Source organism: Numida meleagris, chromosome 13 (assembly GCF_002078875.1).
Source record: "Numida meleagris isolate 19003 breed g44 Domestic line chromosome 13, NumMel1.0, whole genome shotgun sequence".
Lineage (NCBI taxonomy): Eukaryota > Metazoa > Chordata > Aves > Galliformes > Numididae > Numida > Numida meleagris.
In genome coordinates, this window is record NC_034421.1 from 14,335,617 (window position 1) to 14,354,229 (window position 18,613).

An 18,613-nucleotide genomic window follows, 5' to 3' on the forward strand; every position below is an offset into this window, starting at 1 on the left:
CGTTTGCCCCTCTCCCTCCAAGTGGATGCACTGATTCCTCCAAATAGCTCAGGCAGCTCTTGACGAAGAAGGCATGATGGACTCTGAGAGAGCTGCCTGGCTCCCCAAGAAGGCTGTTTATAGCAGCACCTTCAATGCTATGAAAAGAAACCTGTCTCTCGGTTCTTTGGCAGCCTGTGGTTACTGACATCAAGGTCTGTCTCTCCTCTAAGGGGATGGCTTCGTCCTGGAGTTCCCACCTGGGCCCAGAACGTGCTCACTGACACAGCAGGGCATTGGCACTGCAAGATACGTGTCTCAAGAATGAAGACTATAAACAGCTGCTAGCATAAAGTAACACAGCCTTGCATAGCTGCCATGCAACTCTGTCATCTCAAGGGCACAATCTGATGTATTGCAATGAGGATAACGATAAAAATATAAAGGCATGCATCTTGTTCCATTCCCTAAATAAGCACCTTGGCCAAGCAAGACAGTTTTGCAGGTTGCCAATAGCAACTCTCATGTTTTCAGAGTACAGTGTGCACCATCTTCATGCAAAACAGAAAAATTGCCCAAGTGTCTCTCACGGCTCAATAGCACGTGTTCCCTCTGGGCTGGGACAAGTGTCCAGAGCTCCTGGACCCTACTGGGCCATATCCTTGCCTGAGCAAACTGCCCCAACACTGCTGTCGGCCAGAAAAGTGGGAGATTTATACAGATAAAAATTTGCCTGATAATTTCTTCAAATAAGGAATGAAACCTGCTTCTGTTCACACAGGAGGGAATGTTATTTACAAATAGATACACACGCGTGCATAGATACTGATGCGAACATTAACCCCTTATACTTGCAACATATGCACAAGTAACATCACACACAGTTTCCTCGCAATACTGCTCAATGGTGCAAAAATATGGAAGTACTGTTATTCTTCAAACAACAGTGAGGCTTTCCCCCCACCTCTTCCCCATCCAAATTTACGGGCTGTGCGTTTCCGCAGGCTTAGCTCCCCGGGCAGGAGCTGTAGGTCTGCTGGGGCCTGAAGGTTTGGATAGGCCTCGTACCTGAACCCTTGTATGGCTTCCCAGATGCGAAGAGTACGCTGCTTCCTTTCCTGAGTGCTCCACAGCTTCAGACATCACATCGGCGCTTTTGTGCTGGTGGTGGTGGGACTTCTGATCGTGGTGGCCCTCCCTTTTCCTGGCGTCTGTGTCAAAGAAGACGTGGGTTAACCTCTCCAGGTAGTGCTCCAGCTCCTCCTGGGTGTGCTCCAGTTGTTTCCCAACGTTACTGGGAAAAAAGGAAGAGGAAGGCGGAGGGCTTTTGCTTTCCATCTCTTTCTTGGCCTCCTCCACGTGTGGGTTGTGCTTCATTAGAAAAACCACGATGACAAACAAGATCATGCACAGATACACAACCCAGACTTCTTCCATCTCGGCGGCTAATGCTTGTCGATGTGCTCAAAGGGAAAAAGACAGATGTGCCCAACACAGTAGGTGTGTCAGTATCCACGGGAAAGGACCGTTGCTAGTAATTAAAGCACTGCAGTAATGTAACGTCAGAGCTCAGTTTTCTAAAACAGTGTGGCTTGCAAAGTTTCCTTCAGTTCCAAGTATGAAAGCAGCACAGTGGACAGCAAAAAAAAAATAAAAAAAAAAAAATTAAGCAAAGAAAATAGAACAGTTTTGTCCTCGGAGTAAAATAACTTCAGCAGAAAGATGGAGGATCATCTGTCACAGCTCCATATGATCTTAAAATAGCAAATTTCTCCTTGCTTTCGTTAAGAAACTGCAGGTGCAATGATTATTACTCTTCAAAAACCTTTTCTTCTTATATGGGGTTTGAATTCTTGTCTTGCTTGAAGTGGCAAGGTTTTCTTCTTTCTAATTCAAAGAGAAGATAAGGTAGGATCGGGTTTTTCCTCCCCTGCGGAAGATCACAGACCGTTTTATCCTTTGGGGGTCACTAGATGCCGACTCCACAGTGCACACCCAGCACTCGGCAAACAATTGTCAGAAGGGAATATCAGTTGCTTGAGTTACAGATTCAGTAGGACAGGTTTTGTTGGGAGAGGGGCTCCCAGGCCTCGGGAGGTGGTTCCAGCTGCACTGGGCAGGGATCCCTTGGAGAGCCTTTGTAGGCTGCTCCGCAGCGGCTCTGCCCCCTGGGTGCTCGAGGCAGAGGACGGGCAGCCCAGGGACCAATAGATGCATTTCCACTGACCGAGCCCGAGAGGGGATTGGAAGAACTCACCAACCAAAGTTAACAGCCAAAAGGGAAACGGGGACAAAAAGCTGCCAGGACAGGGTCAGGATGGGAGCTGGGAGCGCAGCCACCAACCATCAGCGCCGCTCTCCCCTCAGAGTCAGGGTCTGTATGGAATGGGATTGCGTTTCCTAACCTTTGCTAAGGGATCTTTTTACAGATGAGGCTGCCAAGCCTAAAAGGAGCAGAGATCACACCCAGCCTGCTGCTGCCTCTGTGCATTAACGTGCCTGGTCTCATTCTTCTGCCACAGAAACAACTCCAAAATTCCTCACTTCGTTCCCAGAGCTGAGATCTTTCCTTTGCTTTGCTAAGGTGAACAGTCTGAGAAAAAATACAGCATCTTGTCACCTTCTCACTCACTTTAGAAGTTGATCCTCCACTTCTGCTGTTCCAAGACCAATGCTATTAGTCAGGTTCCACTCTAGAGGCACTGTTGTACTTCGCAGCCCCTTTTTGCCTGGTTTTTGAGTTTTTCCTGAGGCCACAAGCACACTGGAAGCTCTTGCAAGCAGTCTGCTGGTACAAGCCTGGCCTGCAACTGCTGCACTACATTTAGGGGTGCACCACCAAAGAGATACATGAACCTGGCTGCCCCTCTCACACTGACCACAAGTGCATGGCACAAAGCTGAGGACAGGGATACAGGGAGAGACAGGTAGGTCAGCACTAAGCCACATTTTCTACCAAAACTGGACACCTTCTCTTTTTCCCACTGCTGTACATTGTAAATTCTGTAGGGCGATGTCTCCAGCGACATGTATTACAGCAACTAGTAGAGCTAAGCCCTCACCTAGACCCCACACTGCTGCTATAAGACATAACAAAAACCATAAATGTCACTGAAAGACTAAAGAAAGCAATGGTAAAAAGGGGAAAACAATTTAAATGTCATTAAGCCTGGATTATGACTTCTATGAAGAGGAATGGGCTGACAGAGCAGCAACAGCATTTCCTAACTTACCATAATACCATTTATTTCCTTAGAAATTAACGAAATGATAATGCAGCAGAGATGCTTCAAACATTACAGAGCTGACACCTGTGGAACTGACCAACCCTAACACTAAACCTACTAACCCAAACCCTAACCCTACCAACCCTAACCCTGAGCCTAGCCCTAACCCTAATAACACTAACCATAGAATGGCTTAGGGTGAAGGGGACCTTAAAGATCATCTAGTTCCACCCTCCTGCCATGGGCAGGGTTGCCCACCACAATATCAGGTTGCCCAGGGACCCATCCAAACTGGCCTTGAATGCCTCCAGAGATGGGGCATCAACATGGATGAGGACCACCATTGATGGTGCTCTCTGGCCAAATCCTGGGCATAACCTTTTGGACATAATCCTAACCCTAATAAAATTAACACTAACCCAAACCTGAATCCTAACTCTAATAACCCTAACACTACCACTAACCCCAATACCCTAAACATAACCCTAAAAAAGTTAACCCTAACCTTAAGCCTAGCTGTGAACGCTAACCCTAACCCCATCCCTATCCCTAAGCTCTAATCCTAACCCTGATGCTAATAACCCTAACCATGATAAATCTAACTCTAAACCCTAACACTAACCCCAATATCCCTATCCCTAAACTCTAAGCCTGACCCTAATTACCCTAACCCAGCTCATGCACGGTAATAAAGAAGCCCTGCAAAAGGAATATGCGTTGGCTTTGCAAGTCAGCATTATGTGAAAACCTCTGAAAAACCACAGCAGCCTCTCACCTATGAGAGTGTTGTTTTTCCTCTGCTTTCCTTGGAGATAACACAGCTGGATTAAGTCACACTGAACATTCATCTAGCCGGTATCTCTATTCTAATAGCGAATACGTAAAGAAAAGAGACCAAAGCAATTGTGTAAGAATGCTTCCTAGAATGCTCCTGCAGCCTTCCACAGCACAGCAACGTACCGTGTCTCATCAGCTCTAGCTTCATCTGGAAAAAGGAAAAAAATAACAATTTCCCAGGCATATCCTGCATAACCAGCTAGGCAAGGAAGGAACTGTAGTTCCGAGGTCACGTACAGCATGCTGCTTCATCTTAGTAAATGGCATGAAGACATCAGAAGTTTGAGAGCAATGCAGCTTTCAATATGCTTAATCCTGGAAATAAAATGAATACTGGTGTTGTTCCAGAGTCAAAATACCTGCAGTACTTCCCAGCAAGCTATGAGGATCAGCTAACCTACTGGCTTCCAGATTTGTCTCCTCTCCATTTCTACTCATTGCATATGCTACTCATGTTCAGTTTCTCATTATGCCTCGACAGTCATTATCTAACATATTTTAAACAAACAAAAAACATCCTGGCAGATGCAACAGGCTGCTTAGTAATAAAATCCATTTCTTTTTTTTTGTAGGCAGCATGAGGCTTTTTTTTTTTTCCTCCAAGTCTTTCTCTGCAAATGTTTCCCACCAACTCTCAGTTGCTCTCCGTACACGCTGGAATCTGCCTACACTCCCATTTCTTGCTTCTCATACAGGATGACTGCCTGGACTATAAAAAGGAAGGAAAGCACTGCGCCCTGGGGCCACCTGATACCACGTTTCCTTTTAAAGGACTTCTGAGTGAGGGAGGAAGAACTTCTGCATGAACACAGGAGATGGGCTGACCGGCTGAAGCAGCACCAAGACACAAGAGACACACACTCAGCTGTTCAGAAAGCAAAAATTTAATACCAATCAAATGCAAGAGAACCTCTGGGCTCTCACAGTTCATTTCACTGCCATCCAAAGTTTAGCATACAGCTGAGTTACTCTCTGAGTCGCTGCTGGTTGTAACTGGGCTACTCGAAAGTAAGCTGATTTCAGAAACAAAAACCTTACCCTGCCTGGAAACAACTGCTCTAACATCCCTAGGCTGGAATAAATCAGCATCTGCTGTTCCCTTCTAAGTCAACACCTGTCAATTAAACAGATGAAAGACCAAGGATGGTTCTCACTCATTTTCCTCCCAGATTCTGAACTTTTGCACTCTACAGACAGCAGTGATTACACACACCACCTCGTGCTTCCTTGACACCAGAAGCTACATTCACACAGTAGTCACGTGGAATGGAAGCATCCAGATAGCCAGTGCACTTGCACTGCTTTCCCTCTTTTCCCTTTGTACGAGCTGGGTCTTCCTTACAGAGCATTCCCTTGTGTGTGTGTTGCTTCCTCACCTGCTACAAAAGGCGTGCTCTATAGGCAACAGGAGAGTGGGAAAAGCTCCCAGTATAAAAGACATTCTTAAGTTAATGAAAATTCTGCAGGAAGAAAACCAGATCCTTCCAGACTCCACGCTGATCATTTACAACAGTGACTTTCTACAGCGTGAGGATGGAGGACTGCTGTAGTAGATCGAGTCCTGGGGTCACATGCCAGGTTGGCAGACCTGTTTTGCACCTCTAAAGGCACTGAGAAAGAGAATCCTTTCCTTAGGAAATAAACAGATTTCTCAATAACATTTTCTATTGCATAGCATCCTTCTTAAGTTTACAGGAGCTCTGGCAGAGTTTTAAGCCACAGTTTTAATCTTAAAGACTGTCCTAGAAGAAATTAAAGCGAAATTCTTCTTGAGAAATTGTGAATCTGAATGCGCCTGTGTTTGCTGTGTTGGGTGACTCTGGAGGGGATCCTGCTGATCCTTGGCTTTTCCTGCATGCTCCAGAGCGCTTCCTGATGACCTGGCATTTCTTGTTCTTCACTTCCACGATCTTGGCAGATTTTGCATCTTAAAGAGGGGAGAAAATAGCAGGAAGGGATTTTAGGCACCTCGTATGGCAAGCTCCCACACTGCAGAGCTGTATGGAGTGAAGGAGCAAAGTCCCTTCCTCTTTAATTTCCCTCTGCATGCAAAGTTTTCCTACCTGACAGCATGAGCTTCAGCTGTTTGCACAGCTCCTCCTCCATCTTCTTCCTGTAGTCTCCGAAAATGGTTCTCATGACTTGACGCTTCTTCACCAGCGGAGCCTTGTCACTGCGCAGCGTCTTGATTGCACGGAGAGCATCCTCGACTGAAGCAGTGCAAAGGAGAAACACCTCAGTTTAAGATTCCCCAGACCCTCCAAAAAAGGAGATTTCTCATTTATTAGGATGCTCACTCTGCTTGGGAGTGGATTTCTGTGTCTTCAGGCCAATTTCCAGTTGTTCCACACACCAGTCCACCTCTTTCCGCAGCTGGTCATCTGACTGCTACGCAACATGGAACAGAGTGAGCGTGAGGAAATAAACCACAAAAAATTAGAGCAGCAGTGTCTACACGGCAAAAAATCAACATGCATAAAGGCAGGACTATCCAGAATTTCAGGTTCTGGAGATTACAGGCTTCAACACATCTTCCCTATTGCCTATATTTTCACTGGATAAACTTAGAGCACTGGACAAACGTTTAGTTGCAACTCACTGCCTTTGATGGATTTAGTATCTGGCTGCCATTCAGATGACACAGTGGAAAGTTGGTCAGGACCCTTCATAAGAAAGAAGCTGTCAATTCAACTTATGGACGAGAGGAATAAGCATTAACAAAACAAAACAAAAAGCCATCTAAAAACCTGCCCAAAATCCAAGGGCAAGCGATGGACAATATCAGAAGCTGAGCCTTGGTGTCTCAGCTCCTGAGTGCTTGCTCAGACAGAAATTCATGAAGACGACGGAGATGAAGCCCATGAAGATGGAAGGAGATGAGCCCTAACAAACAAATCCAGGCAGTGGAAGGGAAAGGAAAAGAGCTGCATCCCATGGCTGAAGCACAAAAGTTCTCATGCTACCTCCTCCTTTTCCATACAGCAGTCACCTTCCAATGAACGGGATGGGATTTGCATCACCTTCACATCTTTCTAACTCTCTGATATTCAGCAGTGTTTACTGGTAGGGTTGTTGTTCAAGAGGCAGGTGGAAACATAATACAACTTTAAAAAAAAAAAAAAGCAACTTTTTTGTAATGTTACGTGCCAGAATTGCTCGTCTGGAAGGGTTTATTAATAATAACTATAACAATGCTGAAAAGAAAAATAAAATGGAGACCTGGACCATAGCAGAACATCAGAAAGTCTCAGAGTGTGCTCAGATCAGAAAATCTTAATGGTGTCTTCACATAACTTGCAACTTCAGCTGAGCTTGGGCCTGCCTCACAGTGGGAACCTTCTTGAAAGTTCTCCTAGGCTTTGCACTGCGACGTGCCATAGCCATGGCTACACCACCCAGCAGCTTTTCTACTTGCGTTAACTCATCCTACCTGATAACGTGCAAGTCAAGAGCACGGTGCCTGCTTCAATACCTGCAGACATCAGCATGGCACGGGCTGATGACAGTTTTATTTATTTATTTTACTTTAAATAAAATGTGGCACCCAGCTTCCCAGAATTAGCTATTACAGGTCTAAACACCGAATGTTTCAGCACAGGTCTGAAACAGAAAACACAGGAACATTACATTTGCTTCCACCACTCAGGTTCTCAACAGGGAGAAAACAGCTGCTCTAAGTCGGCGTCAATCCCTGTCTTTCATATTCATCTCATACCAATACACTAACTGCTCATTTAGGCACTGACATTAAGTTTCCCCTTTACTGAAGGATTTAAATTATGGGATCCCATCAATATTTGAATACCTGAGAGGTCTCATCCTGATGGGATGCATCTTTATTCTGGCATTCATTAGCTTCCACCTCTGCCTTCCTCTTGATCTCAGTTTCTTCTATGTCCTTTTTACTGACAGATGCATTTTTTTTATTCTTCTTTTTCTTCTTTTGTGTAGCTCCCTCTGATGCTGATTTCTCTATCACCACGTTATCTCCAGGAACACTCTCTGGCTTGGGGATCTTTAATGTGACGTGGCTTTCATCCTCTTTGGGTGCACTACCTGCAGTTTGAGCCAACTCAGGCTTCTCCAAGGCTGAAATCTGCAGCCTACCTACTGACTCAGCAGGCACTGCATTATCCAGCACTTCACGATCTGCTGTACCCTCCATATGCTGGCTGGCTGGAACTAACAGGACCAGAGGACAGTCTTCTTTTGGGATGGCAAAGTTGGAAAACAACTTGGGTTCTTGTCCAAGAGGCAGCAAAACTCACAGAGCTCCACTGCGGTTCTTTTGCTCTGTGGTTCTTATGTCGGTTTGCGTCTGCTCAGCACCACCAACACCAAGGACTGCTTCCTAAGGTGCACCAGCTGCTTCTGGGTCTGCTTTACAAAGGCAAAATCAAATTGGAAGTTGTTGTCAGATGACATGAACCCCTCCAGTTTTGCCTGAGAAATTCTGTCTTATTGCTCTCCGTCCACCACACCTTCTGTAGCCTGCCCACTGCCTTGCTGTACTTCCACATCAACAGGTTTTGTGTCTAGAAAAGAAAAAGAATGTCTCTATCGTTACGCCTGTTTCCTGCTATGGGGTACCACTACTACTGCCACTCCCTCAGTAAAGCACTGCCAGAAAGGTGATCCAACCCAAAGCTGTGAGATGGGAAATCTACAGAAAAGAACCAAATATCGCCACTCCCCAGAGGGACTGCTCAAGCTCACCTGCTTTCTTTGTGCTCTTCCAGTCCTCAGCCCTCTCGAGATGATAATCCCCTAGCACGCAGTTCCTCAGCTCTCGCTTCTTCACAAAAGCAGTCTCATGGGAGCGCAGCACCTTGAGAACAGGTTGTGTCTCTTCTGCTGCACTCAAGAAAAAGACTGAGAGAAACAAGAAACAGGTTATGGTGGGCCCTAAAAAACACACTGTGAGATTCCAATGACCGAGTCTCTTCTGAATGCATTCTGTGTTCATACCACCTCTGACTAATTCATGACAGGCATTCAGGTGAAAGGAAGCCCCAGGTGTTTCTAGGAGCTGAAATAATACCATGAAACATCCTTAATAGAAAAAAAAAATAGATCTTAATACCTTACTATACATACGTGAAGAATTTTACAGCGCAGTAAACGTACAACTAACAGCACCGAGGCTACTGAGTGCTTAACAACCATTCCCTCAAAGCAAATGAGAAATCCAGGAGCACAGTTTGGTGTCTATTCTCTGGGAAAACTGGGAAAGAGCCGACTGAACAGTGAGTACACCCTAAAACACAGGACTCTTGCTTAAGGCTCACACAAACCAGCCAAACAAAGGGTATCTTGCAGGCACACTGCAGATCTAATGCTGAAAGTCCCACGTTATGAAAGGAGTAACAGCACTGCATGAGGCAGAAATACCTCAATGGGGCTGTGCCCACCAAAAGAAATGGGACGTACCTTCACAGCACCTAGGTGTCAGCACCCTGAGCACACATGCCTCCAACTGAGAGTTTAGCTCACCGCAATCAAGGACTGCATACCACTAAGAGCTATTACAAAGAACTGGAAAAACCTTCAAGGGAAGCTCTCCTCCCCCACTCGAGAGCTGTTTTCACTGAAGATCTCAGAGCTGGCCTGCCTGAGCTATGCTGCAGCCATACACATCATTGATCCAGACCATGACCCGGATCCTGATGGGATCTGCTCCATCACCACAGATGTCTACGGCAACCTGACTTTAGACAGAGCCTGGCTACCTTCAGCAACACTGCTTTGCTCTCCTCAGTCAGGCACCGTGTGGATGGGCCCTTTCCACCCTGCCTTGTCACTGTGTTCAGCTTCTAGAGGCCATTCCTGCTGCCCCGTGGCACTACACTGAAGCACGAGGCACTGGGGTAACCAAGCACTCTGATGCTGCAGCCTGGTGACTGGGCATGCGTTAATTACTGCTACGTCCTCAGGTGCAGCAGCGAACACTCCGCTAGATGTCTTACAAAGAGTAACTACACTTCTTCCCTAAACATTAAGTGTTACCTGTCTGTAGAAGCAGGACACACGTCTTCATGTGTTAACAACTTCTCCTGAAAAGCATTTTACTTGATTTTATCTTTCTCCTTCAAACTAGGACAACGAAGACCAAGCCTCACAAAAATAAACTTACTGGTGTTTAAGGGCCAGCCTTTCTGATTTAGTATTTCTTCAGGTCTGGAAAACAAAGGCAGAGCTGAGCACAACCACCTGACAAGCAATTTGGGAGGAAAATGAGAAATGGCACAGAACAGAGGGCGAACCAAAGCCACGGGAAAAAGAATAAAGCAGCGTACAAGCAGCTCGGAAAGTTCAGTGCCTTACAGAACCACAGAACAGCTTCATGTCATTTTGTATTTAGAACAAATCTCATATAACATGAGAATAGAAAAGAGCTGGGAGAAAAGAAATGATAGAACAAATCTGAAGATGCTTAGGGAGAAGTAAGGTTGGAATTCGGCTGCAAATGGTCGAAGAGGCAACGCACCTGGGGCTGGGGCCAAGATCTGCCTCCAGCTGCGGAATGCAGCTCACTGGAACCTCCTGCTGAGCGCTCGGGGAAGGGCTGTGCCTGCGGGACAGCCGTCACAAAACGTGCGTAAATGAGAAAGAGAAAAAACCACCTTGCCTCGGCAGAGTAATAAGGCGGTGAGCCACGAGTGCCAGGAAAGTCCCTTAAAGACAGACGGCCGTCCCCCGCCGGGAGCCTCGGGAAGCCCCAGAGCCCGGCTCCAGCTCCGCCCGGCCAGGCCCCGCACCCCGCAGGGCACCTCGGGCCCGGGCAGCCGCCTGTGCCGGCCCCCGCCTGCCGGGCCGAGCCGGACCGACCTCACCTCCCCGCACCACGCCGCGCTGCGCCGCTGTCCGCCGCCCAAAAGCGCCCCCGCTCCGCGCTGCGCCCGCCGCCTCCGTTCCGCCCCGCGCCTCCGTTCCGCCCTCGCCCTCGCCCCCGCCCTCGCGCCCACCCGCTGCCAGTCCTGCTTTAGACTTCCTTTTCTTTTTATGACAATTTTTATTCATGTTCCTTTTTTTTCTCCCCCCCGAACCCGGCAGCCGAGAGGTGCGGTGCCGCTCCTGCATTGCCCCAGCCCAGGGGCTGCAAACGTGATGCATGCGGCGCTGGGGGCTTGGCAGCAGGCGGGACGCAACACGAGGCCCCGCTGGCTGCGGGAAGCTCTGGAACCACGTCAGTCCTGGCCCAGAATGCCCAAACGTCAGGGAAAGAGCTGACAGCCAAATACTGAATAAAACAATAATGAGCACAGGAGTAATGAGCTATTGAAAGGCCAGAACCTGTCTGCTGTTCTCCCTTATAAGCCACGGGCCCTGAGCTGCCCATCTGGATGCACTCCTAAAGCAAACATCCTCTCTGCAGCCTGAGGGCTGCAGCCACGGCTGGAGGAGGCAGGGGCTCTGTTCTGAGGCTGCAGAACCCAGCCAGGCAGCACGCAGAGCTGAGAGGAACTTTGCCTTCCAGGTGGCATGACGGCGTCCGTGTCTGCAGACAAAATCACATGCTGTGGGCTCCACGCCCATGCAGAGAAAAAGGCACAAAGGACAGCAATGCCTCGTTTTCCTGGATTTGATCTCTGCCCTGAGGATTCAGCCCACACCGATTCACAGCCCTGTAACGGCACCAAGTCAGTGAGCTGCACCAGCCTCGCTCCAGAGAACACAAGAGGGAGGACTGGTGGGTCAGAACGTGGTCCTCAGCTTCCACCGACACAACAGGAACTTTGCAATGTGAAGAGCTGCGAGCCGAACCAGTGGCCGCTGACATCCTGCCAGCCAGAGCTGCCCAGGAGCAAGACAAACAGCATGGAGAGGGATGGACGTGGCTTGAGTCTGCCTTGGGCACAGGCAGGTTGTGTGTGCTGTATAACACAGTGCAAAGGCTGGGGCAGCTTCACACCGCTGGGAGATGGACATGTGAGCACCTCTGTCTGGGGACTCCAAACAAGACAGCTGTGCAGTCCTTCAGGTCTCTCCAGAGATCGACAAACCCTCCCAGCACAGATCTGCCTGCTCTCCCCACTCCACCAACTGAGCACCAACAAAAGTCATTGCAGGCATGGCTGTAACTGGAAGCAGTGGTTGCGCTGGAAAACACAACTCTTTGGTATGAGGCTCCTTTAGGGGAGTTGCAGGAAGAAAGGGGAAAAAAAAAAAAAAAACCACAAGAAAAGAGAAGTGGGTTGGTTACCAAAGCTGCTAATCACAGTGCCAGGGTGCCTTGGAGGGCACAGGGCAGCCCAGTGTCACATGCCTAATGCATCCCGTCTCCAGACTTCCTCGCCCGCGATGTATGTGGCTTGCACGTGCAGGCTATCATCCAGCATCAGGAAATCTGCACCAGACAGGAGAGAAAGGAAACAGCCATCAGAGGAACAGAGGAAGAGCTGGCTCAGAGGAGCTGGGCTCTAGGGCTGCCTCTGTGCAGAGCTGTTCCTCCCCACTCCAGAAACAGGGCAGGACAGCAGTGTAGAACCATCCTTGCACTGCTCCATGCTCATCTGAGATGTGGGAGCCCCTCCAAAAGGCTCATGAAGTATCACCAGCGCCCACAGGAAAAACCACCAGAGCAAAAGTCCAAAGCAAATCCTGGGCAGAGCGAGATTCCCCAGAGCCCCTGATGAAGCAGCAGATGCAGCCTGCATTTGCAGCAGACCCTACTTCGCTCCAGCGTGCAGGAGCCCTCCCTCCCACCACTGTCCCCATACCAGTACCTGCATCAGAATCATAATCCAGGGTCCCCTTTTTGTCTTCAATCCCCAAGAGCTGGGCGGGATGCAGAGACGCTGCCTCCAGTGCAGTCTCTACTGAGCACCCTTGGACAGAGAAGGAAGAGGCATTAGTGCAGCAAACAGCCCCATCAGCAGAGCAGCCCAAGTCCCTGGCTAAGGCAATTGGTGGCACTGCAGGGACGAGTCTGACAACCAAGCCCATGCCCAGGGCCCCAATGTATTTGTCAGCACTGTCTTCAACCCATCCCGCTACAGCAGGGCACTAACACTGATCTGACTGCCACTGCCCTGAACTAGGAGGGCAGGAGGAGCTGGAAGGCCCAGTCACAGCTGGCTGGAGCTTGGGAGAGGAAACATCTCTACAGGAGACAGCAGGAAGAGGAGAACTGATTACTTAGGGCATGGGGACGGGAAAGTCGTTCACTTTTAGGTCTTGTAAGAGAAAAGAGCACGACAGTTCATCCCTAATTAGTGCTGCAGGTTAAAATGAAGCATCCCTCCTAAAGGTGTTTGTCTCTGAAGCCAATGCCACCGATGCCAGCCCTTCTCCTCATGTCTTGGACCAGAGGGGACATCTCTGGCTGAGCAGACACAGCTGACAAGAGCAAGACTTCTTCGCATGGAGGAACAGCTTGTGGATAAGGCTCACCCACCTGTGGCTTCCCGGAAGTGTCGCACACACGTGTCCATGGTCGCCACACCACCGCTCAGGGTCTTAGTGCCTGGGAGAGGAACAGGACAGCACTGAGCAGAACCCCGAAGAGGCAGAAATCCCGGGTCGCACGAGGAGCAAGTTGAAAGGCTCTCAGCCATTGCTGAGATGTGACAGAAAGAGGCAAGAGGATTCGTGCTGGCAGTGAAGGGAGACGCATTAGGATGTCACCCTGCAGCTCCCCTGTTAAGGCCAGCTGCACTGGTTGAAACTCTAGCTCACAACACAGGCCCCTGCTGCCAGAGACAGAGGAGGGAACTGACAAAGAAATAGCCCTTCTCCAGAATACTCTCCCAGTCTCCAGCTGTTTGCAGATTAGAGAGCTCATTTCACAGAAAGGGGTGATGTTGCAGTAAAGGCAAAGGACAAAAATATCTGTAGGATTTCTTTGTCCTTTCTGACTGCACCATTTCTAGCATCCACCCTACTGGGCAAGGAGTTCAAAGGTGTTGCAGGCAGCTAAAAATTGTCAAATTCCTCCTCACTCCAACAAGAAAGGTCAATTCCCCCCTTCATGAGGTGCACCATTCTCCTCACAATCAAGTTATGGCAGAGACATTAAATGATCAGGCAACAAAACCCAAGAAGGTGGCACAAGTGCTGCTTCACACTGACAAGCACTGCAAGGTGTGCTGAGCTCTGCAGGAATGGGCATGAGTGGTAGTACTGTGTCCAGCTCTTTTGCAAGGGGCACTTACCTGCAATGTAGGTATTCAGCCCGTCGATCTCCACCATCTGCTGGCCCAGCGTATGCCGACCTGGTGGCAGCCCCATGCCCGCGATAGCATCTGTCACCAGCACCATGCCTGAGGAATGCAAGGAAACAGCCTGCAGCAGCTTTGCAACTAACCCCACTGCAGCTCTGAGCACTGTGCCATGCCAACCCTCCCTGAAAGGTACCACGGCATCTCCAGCTGCATCCAGCTGAGGTGACAGGCTGTGGATTAGGACTTCTTGCATAGAGCAAGATAGCACGCCACAGCAGTTGTGGGAGATGGCATAGCATATGTGATGCTGGTGACACCACGCTGGCACCACTGTGTGGGCCCAGTATGGCCTACCTTTGGGGTGGGCTCGATGGGCGATTCGCAGGGCAGCAGGGTTGGTGTGGATGCCATCACAGATCATGCCGTAGAAGACCCTCCGTCCAGCAGGAATCTTATCACTTGTCAGCAGCCCGACGATCCCAGGGTCACGATGGTGGAACTACCCAAAGTGGGAAAGGAAAAAATGATGGGTGTCACCAGGACTTGTAGGCTGAGACCCTTCCTGCCCAGGGATACAGCTGTCATCTCTATCAAACAGTGCCTGGCAGCTGGGCAGTTCATCCATTATCAAGTGTAACCAGGCAACCCCTCCAATTTCAAGAGACTGCTACAGCTTTGACTCTTTTAAATCAGGCAGTAGAAACATGAAGCCAGAGGTTCTCTGCTGAAATCCCACTGCAAGGCCTGGTACAAAACAAGCTGATGATGCAAATAAGCATTTGTGGGGAGCAAGAGAGAAAGCACTGAAAGCAATGCCAGCACAGGACAAATGCCCTTGGCGACTCACCGGCAACATGGCATTGAAGAGGTGAGTGATGAAGGTAGCACCGTGCTGCACAGCCTCCTCAGCCTGGGAGAGATTAGCCACGGAGTGACCTGGGAACAGAGACCACTGCATGATTTTACTGCCCATGTCTGCATTTATTTTCCCAGAGAGACATCCAAGAGTAAAGACGCTCTGTCATTAGGGCTCCGCTCTGAAGCCCCACCCTGGGTTTAGGTGAGACACCAGCCTCACTGCAGAGCTGTCTGACCACAACCACAGGGGACTGGCAGGAGGTGATTCACCTGAACACATTCACTGGTCACAACAGTCACAAATGCTGCCTTCTTCCCAAAGGCAATGGGGACAGTTGTCTTCTGGCTGGGTTACAAGTCCTAGGACATGCCCTTCTGCTGTCCTCAGATATTTCAAGGCTTTATACAGAGAGGTGTCAAAGAGACAGTGGGCACTTTTCCAAGAAATAGTATGTTGATAAAACACGACCCAGAAAGAAAATGTTTTCCCTAGCATGGACAGCAGATCTTTTGCCTTTCTGTGACTGTCTTTATGTGACTGTGAGACAAGAGACCTCTGCTGCACAAACACCCTTCTCAATTAAGGCTCAGTTTCAAGAAAAGGCAGTGGGGGGAGGGGTCTTCAGCACTTCCAGTTGAATAACTGAGTTATCAAGACTCAACAGCCACCTTTGGAAAACAATATCACCTGTCAAATAAGGCCTAAAGCAGCTGAACTTCAGAGTTTGAACCCTTCCATGTAGTCAGCCTGGAATTACATCTTTTATATTAAAGTGAATATTTAAAAAAAAGAAAAAGGAAGAAAGAATGAAAGAAAATCAGGACTGCTATTCTTTCCTGTGTTTTCCCAGCACCAGCGCTACCTTGTGCAAAACTGCAGGAGCCCTTCAACCAATCTGCTTTTTGTAGAAAGGGTGGCAGATTTACAGCATCATCTGAGGCCCCAGCGTGTCACAACTCTGTCACCTCCCTAAAGGCCAGGAGAGGGGTGGCAAAAGGAAATGCCACCAAGCCCAGCAACAAAGAGACACCATTAGAGATGTCACAGCCATGGGCCCACACTGCACGTGACATGGACAGGCCAAGCCTCCCCCCCAGCCCTTACCGAGTGAGACACAGATGCCCCGCTTGGTGAGTTCCTGGATCACCTCACTGCTCCTCTTTATCTCTGGGGCCAGGGTGACAATCCGGACACAGTCCAGGGATCCGTACATAGCAAGCAAGTCCTGGAAGGCATTTTCCTCGAAGGTGCGGATGTAGTTCTCTGGGTGTGCCCCCCTCTTCTCTTTGCTGATGAATGGCCCTTCCAGGTGAGCCCCTGCTCAAAGGGAAACAGTGTCATCTTTCTTCCTCTCTCAGCCAAGGACTAAGAAACCTGCTGTGTCCATCCTGCTCCAGCCAAGCTCTTGCCATTCTCCCACAGTAAAGCAGAGTTCAGGTAACTCAGAGCTCAGTACAGCAAAAGACGCAGCACTGGCCAGCCCCACAGCCAAACTCCATCAAACCCCATAGGGCTGATGGCAGAGTGCACAGCAAAGGCTGGGGACACGTGGAGGGAGACAGCAGGTCTGCGCCCACCTACGTATCCTTCCCACCAAGAGAGCTTCTGTTCCCAACTATGCTGTTCCTAAAATGATTCTTTCTCCTTGAAAAGGATAATCATCGTCCTAGAGTAGCCACCAAACAGTACAGCAAGGGGCAAAGTCACTTACCCAGGATACCAGCTCCATGAGCTCCACCATCTCTTACACTGATCTGGGGAAGAATCTACAGAAAGGGGTTTGTCAGACACCTCACATACACAGTACTGCCAAAGCAACCCAACCTTGGACCCGCACAGAGCTGCACCACCAGGGATGAAAAGCTAAGCAGCTCACAAAGGAAAAGCAAGCTGCAAGCCCCATTGTGCAAGGAAGCTACCTGCTGGCCTGGGAAACACCACTGCCTCAGTGGTCTAAAGCTTAAGGGCAAGAAATCTGGGGCTGGAGTTCAGCTCCTTATGCCCACGGCTCTTCCACCATAGCAGCTGTCTCAGTCTCTGAAGATGAGACACTGCAGAACCACCGTTAGCCCTCTCGTATCAGCCTCAGCCTTCAGCTCTTTATCACCCTAAGGACGAGAGGCAGAGGAAGTCACTCACCTGATGGTACACAGATGGAGGGGATGTCACCAGGGTAGGACAGAAGGAGGTCACTCCATGGGAGAGTATCTTCTGACTGACCAGGTCAATCCCTGATCCGAAGTCACCTGTAGCCAGAGAGAAGTCCACCCCAAAGCCTCCTGCGTGGTGAACAAAACAAAGGTGAAGCTGCAGCCTCCGCAGCAGCCAGGCACACGCCGCACAGAGCCCCCTCCTCAGCCAGGGCTCAACAGGGCACTGGGGCAGCGCCTGATGATTCCCAACCCCAAAACCCTGCAGAATCATTAGGGGTGAGCAGAGCAAGCTTCGCACGGCGCAGACTGGAAGCGAAGGGCTCCACCAATGCTTCTCCTGACCTGTATTCCCGAGGTTCTGCTGGTGCAAACCCAGCCAACGCCATCCGTTCCCCCGCCAGCACAGGGGAGGGGGCTACGGCGTGCACCTTACCGTTGATCTGCACGTCGATGAAACCCGGGGCGAGGATGCAGCCCTTGCAGTCCAGCCGGACGTCGGCAGAACCCTTCTCGTCGAAGAAGAGCTTCTCGGGGTTCAGGATCTTCCCCTCCCGCACCCACAGGTCCTCCCTGCGGGGAGGCCGCGCTCACTCAGCGCCCGGCAGCGCTCGCACGGCGCAGCCCCGGGCCGAGCCGGGCTCACTCACCGCTGCAGGCGGCTGCCCCGCAGGAGCCGGCAGTTGGTGAACTGCGCGATGGGAGCGTCCGACACGGATTTGTTGGAGGGCATCGTCGAGCCGAGAGAGCCGACCTGCAACGGGGCAGCCTGAGGGCAGGGCCCTGCGGAGGGGCGGGACCGCGGAGCTGGCGGTCGGGCCGGACCGGACCGGGCCGAGCCTAAGCTCCTCCCCGCGGCTCCGGGCCCACGCACAGACCAAAGGCCGAGAGCCCGAGACCGCCAGCTCGGCTCAACCAACCCCAGCCCCGCCGGCGGAGGGCAGCAGGCAGCGGGGGGCGGGGCGGGGCGGGGAGCGGTGCTTACCCCGCGGCGCCGCCTGTCCCCTCACGTGAGCGCTGCGAACGGCCGCCCCGCCCGGCACGTGACCAGCCATCGGGCGCCGCCATCTTGGGAAGGGCGCGGCGGGGCGCCGCCATCTTGGGGAGGTCGCGCTTTCTGCGGAGAGGGAGGGGACGGGGTTAGTGCCGCTTCTCCACAGCCCCTGGTGGGCGGGGGTTGGACTAGATGAGTTTAGAGGTCTTTTCCAACCGTCATGGTTCTATGATTCCGTATCCAAGCTCCTATGGGGGCTGGCAGAAGCATACGTTGGTGTTTCCCTGCAGCGTGCAGTAGGGTTGGTGAAACGCTCTTGGGAACGTCTGCTGAGCACCAGCAGGGAGGGACGTGTTTCCTGAGGAAACCCATCTCAAACAGGGCATTTCCAAACGGAGCAGGAT

The 18,613-nt window shown here is 50.4% G+C and overlaps 2 protein-coding genes across 15 annotated transcripts; both read right to left on the bottom strand.

The window, feature by feature from the left end:
- On the bottom strand, nucleotides 806–10,918 carry C13H8orf33 (chromosome 13 C8orf33 homolog). Of its 10 annotated transcripts, XM_021411646.1 has the most exons (8): nucleotides 10,531–10,915; nucleotides 10,177–10,220; nucleotides 10,050–10,096; nucleotides 8,760–8,915; nucleotides 7,849–8,578; nucleotides 6,341–6,431; nucleotides 6,107–6,253; nucleotides 4,628–5,970 (listed from the first exon to the last, which is right to left on the bottom strand). In XM_021411646.1, exons 5-8 carry the CDS (start codon nucleotides 8,206–8,208, stop codon nucleotides 5,786–5,788), a joined length of 783 nt encoding a protein of 260 aa, XP_021267321.1. In that variant the 5' UTR covers nucleotides 8,209–8,578; nucleotides 8,760–8,915; nucleotides 10,050–10,096; nucleotides 10,177–10,220; nucleotides 10,531–10,915; the 3' UTR covers nucleotides 4,628–5,785. The 10 variants fall into 10 exon arrangements, 9 of the variants coding, with proteins under 9 accessions (XP_021267321.1, XP_021267318.1, XP_021267317.1 ...); XM_021411643.1 differs by lacking the exon at nucleotides 10,050–10,096; XR_002443129.1 differs by lacking the exon at nucleotides 4,628–5,970 and adding exons at nucleotides 806–1,866; nucleotides 3,982–4,086 and having other exon boundaries at nucleotides 8,760–10,918.
- Nucleotides 11,036–18,349, bottom strand: AMDHD2 (amidohydrolase domain containing 2). 5 transcript variants are annotated; one of them, XM_021411100.1, is made up of 13 exons: nucleotides 18,201–18,349; nucleotides 17,866–17,969; nucleotides 17,652–17,788; nucleotides 17,205–17,344; nucleotides 16,777–16,831; nucleotides 16,170–16,382; nucleotides 15,054–15,142; nucleotides 14,561–14,705; nucleotides 14,198–14,305; nucleotides 13,441–13,509; nucleotides 12,770–12,871; nucleotides 12,310–12,390; nucleotides 11,036–12,173 (listed from the first exon to the last, which is right to left on the bottom strand). In XM_021411100.1, exons 2-13 carry the CDS (start codon nucleotides 17,946–17,948, stop codon nucleotides 11,950–11,952), a joined length of 1,446 nt encoding a protein of 481 aa, XP_021266775.1. In that variant the 5' UTR covers nucleotides 17,949–17,969; nucleotides 18,201–18,349; the 3' UTR covers nucleotides 11,036–11,949. The 5 variants fall into 5 exon arrangements, with proteins under 5 accessions (XP_021266775.1, XP_021266776.1, XP_021266777.1 ...); XM_021411101.1 differs by lacking the exon at nucleotides 18,201–18,349 and adding an exon at nucleotides 18,136–18,158; XM_021411102.1 differs by lacking the exon at nucleotides 18,201–18,349 and adding an exon at nucleotides 18,090–18,108.

Coding starts and splice junctions, on each gene's coding strand:
- C13H8orf33 (XM_021411642.1), bottom strand. CDS start 8,208: ATGGAGGGTACAGCAGATCGTGAAGTGCTGGATAATGCAGTGCCTGCT. Junction 6,432..7,848: donor ATCAGGATGAGACCTCTCAG/GTATTCAAATAT, acceptor CATGTTGCGTAG/CAGTCAGATGACCAGCTGCG. Junction 5,971..6,106: donor GCTGAAGCTCATGCTGTCAG/GTAGGAAAACTT, acceptor CCCCTCTTTAAG/ATGCAAAATCTGCCAAGATC.
- AMDHD2 (XM_021411100.1), bottom strand. CDS start 17,948: ATGCCCTCCAACAAATCCGTGTCGGACGCTCCCATCGCGCAGTTCACC. Junction 17,789..17,865: donor CGGGGCAGCCGCCTGCAGCG/GTGAGTGAGCCC, acceptor GCCTCCCCGCAG/GGAGGACCTGTGGGTGCGGG. Junction 12,174..12,309: donor CTGGAGACGGGATGCATTAG/GCATGTGACACT, acceptor ACTCCCCTAAAG/GAGCCTCATACCAAAGAGTT.